Consider the following 9,974-nt stretch of genomic DNA (forward strand, 5'->3'; position numbering starts at 1 on the left):
AGAGGAAGCCTGGACCCCAAGGCCCCCTGGAGGGGGCACATAAATACTGGTCTGGGAGCCAGTGAGTGGTTACCCCCTCAACTAGGGTCACTACTCGAGCCCTGGATACATTTTCAGCTGTTGGACTTTTCATCACTAGAAGGTAAGCACTTAAGAGCAAGAATCTTGTTGCTTTGTTTACTGGTATACCTGGCACACAGTAAGTACTTGGTAAATATTTCTAGAATGACTAAATGCCTGGTGGGCCCCTGACCCCTCATTTTACACAGAGAGAAAAATTAGGCTCCGAGAGGAGACATGACTTGCTTGAGGCCACACAGAGACTCGGGCTAAGTCAGGACAAGAATCAAGGCCCCCTGACGCTTCCTGGGCTCTATAATCTTTCCACGTGCAGCTCCCTGTTCTGGCTCCCAAAACTGAACTGGGCTTTGCTTTCCCTTCCCGACCACTGACCCCTGCAGGCATGGGCTTCCCTCTGGCCCAGCCTCCTTGCCATCCCTGGGATCCCCCGCCTCACACTCACAGGTGGCAGTCTGTGGGTCTCTGCTTCTCTCTCTTCCTCTTCCCCCTGCCCTTGGGTCTCCTCCTGCAATAAGCCAAAAGCGTCAGGACAGAGCGGCTGGGGGCCCCATGCTATAAAGGACAGGGGCGGGAAGGCTGGAGAATAGTCCAGAGCCCCAGCCAGGCCACTTACCTTTCTGGCTTCATCTTCTCCCGCATAGGCCTGAAAAAACAGACAGAGAGAGGGGTAGGGGAGAATCAGGAAAGCAGTAAGTAGGGGCTCGCGGCCACCCCAATACCTCTCCTCAGGAGTCCTGGTCCTGCAGTTGGTGCTAAAGCCACTAGGGGGTAGCATGGAGCTAATGAGGGAGAGATGGTCAGCGGTCTCTGGGCTTGAGCTCCCACTCTACACTCTGGTGACTCCAGCAAGAGAGGTAGGAATTCCCTCTTGGGGCCCCTCTGCAGACCCTTCTGCCTTTCTCAGCTTCTTGGCATCAAATCTGGGGGTCTGTGAGTCTGTTCTCCGCTGCCTTCTCTGTTCACTTCCTTCCTTTGCTCCCGCCTGCCCTTGGAGGGTTTGTCCTTGCACTCAGAGTTTCCTTAAGGACAGTAAATGAGGGACAAGGCCACGGACTGGAGGATGGCTGCTGCCAGCTAAGGCTGCTTGTCAGGACACAACTGCCACCCCCGCGCCGGGGATGTGTGACGCTGCAGGCAAAGCAGGAGGAGGGGGAGAGGGGTGGAGTGAGGGGAGATAAGCACAGCCTCGTATTCGCCAGGCACGTCCTGGCTCTGCCTCCGGAGCTGTGGCTGTTGGCCCAGAAGCGAGAAGAAAGGTGTCCCTGTTGGCCAGCCCGTTGGAAGGTGACAGGGCCTCAGTCTTCCCTGGGAACGGGGGTAGGGGCATGGGGCAGCATGGCCAGGGAATGCTGCCCTAGGCGGGCTGTCTCCCTTGGGAGACAGGGCAGGATACCAGGGCCTTGGACTGCCTGGTCATGTCTCTGCCATCTTGGGCAAGTCCAAGACACTTTTGGAGATTCAGTCTCTTTGTCTGCCTGTCCCAACAGAGTGGCTGTGAGGGCAAGGGTGATGCGGAAGGCAAAAGGTCGCCATCCTGCACTGTGCCCAGGAAGGTTCATTACCAAACTATTGTTATATGGCTAAGCCCTGGCTGAGAGGGATGGGAGGAAACGAACTGAAGCAGAGCCCCAAACAGTAGGATAGTGAAGAGGGCCTGGAGCCTGGACTCAGGTCCAAGAGGGGTGGCCAGAGACCTGGGCGCTAGGCAAGGCCAAGCCCAGGGAAGTACGGGGGCTCCTGGAAAGCGTGGCAATGGCCATGAGAGGTAGCATGAAAAAGGACAGGCTTAGGGGTTAGACCGGCTGGGGTTTACTTATAAGCTGTGGCAAATCATGTAACCATACCAAGACTCAGTTTTCTCATCTATAAAATGGTGCCGACAGTTATACCTACCTCCTAGGGTTGTTGTGAGAGCAGGGATCTTGTCTGTCATGCTCACTACTGTATCCCAAGCATCTAGGACAGTGCCTGACATACAGTAGGTGCTCAATAAATGCTTATTGAGAAACATTTGAATGAGAATGTGAACATTTGAACAATAAATGAGAAAACACAATCAAGTGCTTAGTGTGGGGCTAGGCACGGAGGAGGGGCACAATAAACGGTGGGCCTTCCCCCTCTTCCCGCCCCGGGACAGAGCTCAGGACCTGGTCTGGTGCCTCCATCCGTGGCCCAAGGGGCACCAAGACAGCACTTCAGCATGTCTCTTCCTTGGGCCTGGTTGGCAGTGCCCGGCCTGCTCCTCCCTATAACGAGTGTTCAGAGCATTCTGGGAACGGACAGCAGACTGGTGCTGGTCAGAAGCTCTGCCAGGTGGCGCATGATTTTAAAGAAATCTCAGGGCCTCCTTTGTTCTGCTCTTTTCCTCCCACCAGGGTTTGTCGTTCCCTGTGCTCTTCGGCCCAGTTGTCCCCTTCCACAGGCCGCAGCCTGGCCCAGAACGAAGCCCAGGCTTGCAATGTCCTTGCCTCAGGTGCCTCTTCCAGGACGGTGGCAGCTGTCTCCCATCTCAGTGGTGGTGGGGACAGGGGATGGTGTGCCCTGAGCACCTGCAAGCCTCTGCTGAGACTACCTCTCCAGGCAAAAACCAGCTGATGAGGAGACAAAATGCAGCTGCCACTGGTCCCTGATTTCCCTGGTCTCCCCCAGCCGGGAAGGAAGTATCACCTGCAGCAGCGATGGGCAACGATTTGTCTGAGGATGCCAAGTACACGGCCCGTCCCTGCCACACCCTCAGGACCTACCTGCACTCACAGCGCACATGCTGAGAGAATGTCAGCTCCACGTAGGAGGGCCGGTACCCAGAGCGGATCTTCAGGAGCTGCAGGGAGAGAAAGGTTGGATGCCTGGATTGGGGGGTGGCCCATGGATTTCCAACACTCTCTCACCCTCTCCTTGTGGGGAGGACCAGACTCCCTGTTTCCCATCAGCCTTTGGACTACATGCCCTCTTTCTGCTTTGAGTGTGGGGCAAACAGCCCTCCCACCTGCATGCGAATCTGAGGGAGACCCCTGTCCCTCCCTACCCAGGGCCACCCACATAGCAACAGTGTAGGAAGGGGGCCCATGCTCTGGACTCAGAGAGACCTATGTTCAAATCTTGGCTCTTCCACCTGCTGAGCAAGAGAAAGAACATCTTTGAACCTCAAGTTCCTCATCTGTGAAATGGGAGTAACACTTGCCCTCAAGAATTGACTGTTGAGGTAGCATTTATGCCTAACACAAAACTTACTTGGTATTACCTAGTAAGTGCTCAATAAACCATTGAATGTATGGGGGGTGGTGCGGGGGGGTGTATGTGAAAGCAAAGCTTAGAGCACTAAATGCTACTGGTATAAACAGGGACTTCTTGAATCTAAGCAGATGTCTTTTCTAACCTCAACCAGATACCCTGAGCTCTGGAGTAGGGCTAAGCTAGAGCCTGGGAAAGCTGATAAGAGAGGAGGTGAGTGGGCTCAAAGCTGGGACAGGGGCTCAAAAAGCGGTAAGAACCCAGGCCTGGGGGCCCATTGCAGTCCTGTGACCTTGGCCTGCCTCCTCTCCTCTCCAGATCCCTTGTAGTTGGCAGGTTCTGTGGCCCTCTGAGACAGGTATGGATGATGGGGCAGGCGGGACATGAGGAGGAGACCCTCCCTACCTGCATGGTGACATTGGCCATCTCCGCCGGCACACAGTGCAGGTTCTCATCGCCACAGCAGCCGGTACAGCGCAGCAGGGAGACGCAGGATGGGCTAAACATATGCTCCACCTCACTGGGGTACTCCGACACGATGTCCACCAGCCGCTCCAGCGCCCGGCAGTAGCTGCGGCCCCACACTTCCTGGAAGGGCACCACTAGGAAGGGGCACAGTCAGCCGAGTCAGCACAGGAGGGGCCTGCTGCTTGAAGCCCCAGTCCTGGCTCCCTAGGCCCTGCAGAGCCTTCCAAGTTTAGCCCACACCTCCTTCTCCAGGAAGCCCCCGGCTTATCCGAGCTTCCTCCATCTGAACTGATGGGATCTGTCTGGGAAAACTGCTGGACCCTTAGGTCATCAGCCGGACAGAAATCTCAGTGGAATGGAATTCCTCAGGGTCCTGAGCTCTCTGCTCTATTCTCAACTCAGGTACCCACATCTGCCTTGGAGCTTCGAGAAGCATGCCCTGGCAGCAACCCAGGCCCGCTGGGTCTTTCTCAGGCCTGGCCCAGTGCTTCCTCGGTCTTAAAGAATTTGCAGGAAACAGTGAGTTCTGCAAATTCTGTGAGATTGGCTTACAGAGTCTCGCGGGGAGGGTTAGCCTTCCCCCTAGAGCTGATCTTCTGCCCCACTCTGGGCCAGCTCCGCTGCCAGGCAGCCAAGACCACGGCCAGCAATGCACTCCATCCCCACTCCCCATTTTAGTGGGGACTGGGGACCAGCCCTTGCACCAAACCCCACCACAGCACCATAATTTCCACCTTTGGGCTATGCTCCCCGCCCCCTCTCCTTCTCATTTCTAACCAAATAAAGCTGACCACCCGTTTCTCAAGGTCCACTTCCCGCCTCCTCTCCAAAGCCTTCTCCAACTTTTCTAGTATGAACAGATGTTCCTCCTTTGAGCATAACTAGTCCCCGAGGGCTTGTCTTATCTCAGTCGCTGGTGGCTTTTATCTCCTTTACAACCAAGTCGAGGCTCTGTGAGGACAGGGACCCAAGCACCCAGTAAACACAGGCTAAGTAATTACTGAATGATTAGATGATAGTTCACTGAGGATTATCAGGGACGTCCCTGGCCCCCACGATGTCATGGTGGTCATGACTAGGAGCTTTTGGGGGCTGATCTGGAATCTCTCAAAAGATGCTGCTCCTTCCAGGGAAGGCCTGGGACTTGACCCCCAACAGTGGCTCACAGGAAGTGAGGAGCCAGAGCCAGGAGACCTGGCTTCTAGTCCTGGCCCTGCACTGGCCATGTGACCTTGGGAAGGTCACTTAATCTTTCTGGGTATATCAGTTTCCTCAGCTAGGGAAAAAGAGGCAGGTTGGGAATAGATGATTGCTAAGGTCTCTCCCAGCTCTGACAGACGGTCTGTGATTTTGTACACATAACCCAGCCTAGCCTTGATACCGTGGGTGGAGAAATATCTCCAGCTGTGGGTCATCCCGTCCTATACCTGATGGTGGGAGAAGACATGGAAGCTGGGTCACCTGGGGGCTCTGAAGCCTCTGCCCTAGAGCAGTGGCTCTCCTAGCAGCCCCTCACTTCCTTCCATGGCCCTTCCTCGGAGGCAGAGGGGCCACAGTCCATTGCACTGAGCCTATGAGGACGTGAGTCTCAGGGTAATCTCAGAGGAAAAATAAACTTCAGCCCTAGCAGAGGCCCTGGGGAAAGGCTGCAAGCTGGTGGAAAATACCCAAGAGGCAGTGTGTCCACGTGGAGCTGGCCGAGGAGGCCACGGAAGCAATAAACCGTGCTTATCTGGGCGTCTGCTGCTCCATTCTGCCCTGTCTGCTTAGGAGGTACTAGGGCTGGGCCTAGGGTTGGGAGAAAGACCAGATGCCTCCCCTGATCCTACCTCTCCAGGCCACTAGGAAGCTCTCCCTGGACCCCAAGTGGGAAACAAACCCCTCTCACCATAGGCAGCCCCGAAGCCCCGGGGAAGCTGACCTTTGCAGTACAAGTCAGAGGGGCTCCTCCCTATCGTAACTCCATGAATACATGTTTAGTCTAAAATCTTCATGCGTACTATGTAACTCTAAATGTTTAATCTCTGCCTTGGAAAGCACAAATAACAGCAGAGGAATAGCCAGCCGCCAAAGTGCCGTGGAAGGTTCCAGCTACTGCCCTGGGACCAGCCATCAAGGAGGGGGACAGCCACAGAGAAAGAGTCCCCCAAACCTCTAACATTCTGCAAACACACACCCATTCCAGCTGGGCTGTCGGGGCCCCAGCCAGGTTAAGCAGAGCCGGCTCTGCCTTGGCGGCAAAAGAAGGGATTTCCTTTCCTCGCCCCCACACCCCACCGTACAGACTGTGTCAACAGGGCGCAGGCTTCGGGGCCCTGAAACCCACCACTTTCCGGGCTGCCAGGGCAGATTGTGCTGGGGAAAGTCTGAGAAGGAGGTAAGCTGGGACTGCTTTACCTGGCAGCCACCAGGAAAGAGGGCAATCCATCCCTGGAGGCCGCTGTCTGCATGTGTGGGAGAAACAAAGGGGACTGGGTGAGGGGCCCGCTGACTGAGAGAGCGGTGACCACTCCCAGATGTGGGCTGAGCCCCTCAGGAAAGAGCTCTGCTCAGCTGCTCCTGAGAGCACTTCCTCTGGCCCCAGACCTGCTCCAGAGGCAGGGGTGGGGGTGAGAGCAGCGGGAGGCTGCTCCCAGACCACAGGCGAGCTCTCGTCTCTCTCGTCGGCCCTGTGGGAGAGCCTCCTACCTGGCTCCAGCTGCCTACTACTCGGGACCGGGACCGAGGAGACCCAAGAAGGGACATGTTTAATCCTGAGAGTAAGCTCCTGGGGAGGCCACTGGGGAGGGGCCACAGGGCTGGGCAGAGCTGCTGGCCATGAGCCCTAGCCTGGCAGGTGTCCTCTCCATAGTCACTGGGGCACACAGCCAGCTGCCGCAAGGGACAATCTGCTCGTGTCTGCTCAGCCATAAGCTGTGGACACTGAGGGGTGTCTGAGGCTTTAGGCAATTCCAAGGGCCTCTCTGAGCCTCAGGTTCTTCATCTATAAAATGTGGAGAATACAAAGGCCTTCCTAGTTCACAGCCTGTGGTCAGCACAGAATTATAGTAAATGTCCAGTGCTGTTACCATGATGGTAGTAGTAAAAATCGTCATCCATAGCTGCAAAGTACAGAGCATGCTGTCTCTTGTCTGGTGTTAGCAGAGGTGGGGATGACATTTTCAGATTTTGATATCTGAGGTCCAAAGCTCATGGGACTTCCCCTGGCCACAACACAGGCTCCCTAGTTATTAGGATGAATTGATACTTCCAAGCCTCCTTACCCTGGCCCTGGAAGACATATACTCCCGTGTCTCTTCCATGGAGTCAGAGAATCCTACGATCTTAGAAAAAGAACCTTAGATATCATGTAGTTGACTGCTCCCATTTTACAGATGAGGAAACTGAGGCTCAGACTTCTTTGGTACTATTGCCTGAAATACACTAAAAGCATCAAAAAGGCCACGGGGTGGAGTTGATGACAGGTCCCTCTCCAAATCTCAGAGAGCATAATATTGTGCCAGTCCCAGACAGCACATCAGGAGGAGGGCAAGAATGTCAATGAACTCAAGGTCTGCTACCTTCCCCATCTGCTCAGTGCCCAAGGGGTCTTGGATTCAGGTATGCAAGCATGGCCAGGCCCAGGAGAGGCTGCCTACTATGCAGGCAGGCCAGCAGAGGGAGGGTGTTCCTAGCTCACACTGGTTATCACGCGTGTGCCTATGCACGTCCCTACATGCTCCCTCTCCTGCGGCTCCGTGGGAAGCCTCAGCAGTGGTGTGTGGCCTTGCTGCAGGGAGGGAGAGGCAAGGCAGGGTTCCTGGCATGGGCCTCCTGCCTTCTGCATGTATGTCTCTTTGGCAAACAGTTCGCCCTTTGAAGATTCTCTCTTGATGCAACCCGGGATGGGGAGTGGAGAGGCCAGGGAGGGCGCGACTCATGTTCTGTCTGTTTGTAATCAATGGAAAGGCCTGGTCAGATCCCTGCAGCTCCGCCAGGGCTGACTGCTTGGAAGGTCCCCTCGCCCCTCCCTGATTCTCTTGATGGTTTGCCCACTGCATCCAGCTTCCAGCTCCCCAGTCTGGCCCCTGGCACTCACTGCCCACACTGCCCTCCAATACCCCATCTGCCCCCTGACATCATGCTGGGAAGGGGCCCTGAACCAACTAGGCCAACCCTGGGTATACTAGTTCCAGCTCTGCTCTCTGGGCACTGTGTGACCCTGGCCTGGGAATATACCTCTATAGGCCTCTGGGTCACAATGCGGGGATTTCTCAAGCCCTGCCAACTTTGTCAGCCAGGGCATCCGCCGGCTTGCAGATTCTCCCCAACTTAATATCATCCTGCAATTACTCTTCACACCAGTTCTTTCCCATCCTCTGCAGAGGCTTGGGAGGAAAGGGCTTGGCGAGCATGCGCACCAATCCAGGCTTACCTTCCATCTCTGATGAACTGTTCCCAGCAGACAAGGCCAATTGCTGTGGACAGAAAGGTACAGAGATGAGGGGGACCACTTTGGGCCTCTGTGCTGTTGGCAAGAGTGTAGAGGCCCCCCTGAGCTCCTTCCTACCCACTGCGCACACTCTCTGCCCTTTCTCAGAGCTGAGCTGTCTCTTTCCAGGTGCAACTAAAACCTCACTGGATTCTAGGTGGGCTCCAGTCCTCACTCTGGCCTCAGTTTCCTCATTCGGAAAGGGTGGGAGGCTGGAGGTTTTTGAAGACCCCTTGTCTTCTGTGTCCCAAAGATCTTGCAATCCCTTGGGGTCTCCCTCTTATCCAGCCACCAGGCCAGCCCTGCTGGGCTCTGTGCAGCCCGCCTTGGCTGGGTGCCAGAGCCCAGGGGGTGGTGATCAACCAGTGGGAGCCAAGGGGCTGGAGCCGGTGGCGCCATGAGCTGGTGCTGCCGGTAACGTTACACCTCTAACCAGCCCTGCAGCAGGCAGGAGGGTGGCGGGTGATAAGGTTTTTCTACCTCAGGGGACTGTCCAGCCTACCCACTCCTGGGCTGAGGCTGGGGACTCCCAAGGCAGTGACACAGCGCAGTGGGAAGGCAGCTCATTGGCTTTGTCAGGATTTCACTGCCGAAGCTGGCTCCTGGCCAGACTCACCCCGCTCCTGGGAAAAGGGCCCTGCTCACTTCCCCAGGCCCTGCACTCAGGACCTCCGCTGCCCACCAGGGAAAGAAGGCACAGCAGGACCTCTTGTCTTGCCCCCAGCCCACCCCAAGCCCTGCGCTCAGTCTGGAGCCCTAGTGGGGGCAGGGCCCAGCCTCCCCACCAATGGCGTCTTCTATGGGCTTCACCTCCATCGGGCCAGGTCAGAGGTCCTGGGGGCGTCTGCTTGGTCACAGGCCTCGACCCTGACCACAAGGCCAGGGACCGGCCTGGGATTAGTGAAGAGATGCTTTTAGCAAAGCCACTGGAGCTCCAGGGGCCAGACAGGAAACCTCCTTCCCTTCCCTGTGGCTTCCCTGCCCCCGCCAAGACAGACCCCAGAGCTGGAGTCTGGGACAGCCCAGCCTGAGGTCTCCTCCCAGACGATGTGGTCCACCCTGGCTCCTGAGAAATGTGTGGACATCCTTGGAGGGGCCGCTCCCCGGAGTGGGTCAGGGGATTTCAGAGCGCCCGGCTTCGAGTGTCAAGGATGGGAAGATCAGGGGAGCCAGGCTGGGAGGTGAGGGTGGGTCTTACCTGAGGGGGCACAGCAGGAAGCGCCAGCCCGGCCAGAAGCTGTAGGAAGCAAGTGAATAGTCTCATAGCAGGCATCTTCTCAGACGTCCCAAGCCAGGGGGCTCCAACGGAAAACCACCATGCTCGTCCCTCTGGGGGAGCCCCTGGACTAGGAGGAGAGGAGCTGAATGGGGGGCGGAGATGGATGCCCCCTTCACTGCTGCCCCGAGGTCTCCGCTGGTGGCAGGAGCATCCTCTGGAAGCCCTGGTGATTCAGGTAAGGCTGTGGCTGGAGAACCTGATACGGAGCGGCCGGCGGGGCGGGGCGGAGTGGGGCAGGCTCGTCCCCGGGGAGGGTCCGTCGGGCGCCCGGCGCGACCCCAGTTCCTCTCCCGGCTGGCCAGTGAAGATGAGGTTTCCTGCTCAGACAGCAGTTCCCTTCTGGGACTGGGGCTTGTAGGCGCTCGGTTTCAGGGGCCGTGAATGGGGCGGGGCTCCGGGCCGGCCCCGCCCACCGCGGACTAGGTTCTCGCTCGGATCGCAGGG

General features: G+C 56.9%; 1 protein-coding gene across 2 annotated transcripts in view; it reads right to left on the reverse strand.

Moving 5' to 3' along the window:
• Nucleotides 1-9,901, reverse strand: part of PGF (placental growth factor) — a 12,936-nt gene extending 3,035 nt beyond the window's left edge. Inside the window, exons 1-6 of one of the 2 annotated variants that reach the window (XM_006925451.3) lie at nucleotides 9,450-9,901; nucleotides 8,195-8,237; nucleotides 3,718-3,914; nucleotides 2,826-2,902; nucleotides 695-724; nucleotides 524-586 (exon numbers count right to left, since the gene is read on the reverse strand). In XM_006925451.3, the coding sequence (XP_006925513.1) occupies nucleotides 524-586; nucleotides 695-724; nucleotides 2,826-2,902; nucleotides 3,718-3,914; nucleotides 8,195-8,237; nucleotides 9,450-9,524 (485 nt within the window). In that variant the 5' untranslated portion in view covers nucleotides 9,525-9,901. The remainder of the gene's footprint in view (nucleotides 1-523; nucleotides 587-694; nucleotides 725-2,825; nucleotides 2,903-3,717; nucleotides 3,915-8,194; nucleotides 8,238-9,449) is intronic. The other variant, XM_015599620.2, reaches the window with a different exon arrangement.
• Between the last annotated feature and the right edge of the window lie 73 nt (nucleotides 9,902-9,974).

This window comes from Pteropus alecto, unplaced genomic scaffold (genome assembly GCF_000325575.1).
Source record: "Pteropus alecto unplaced genomic scaffold, ASM32557v1 scaffold8, whole genome shotgun sequence".
Classification (NCBI taxonomy): Eukaryota; Metazoa; Chordata; class Mammalia; order Chiroptera; family Pteropodidae; genus Pteropus; species Pteropus alecto.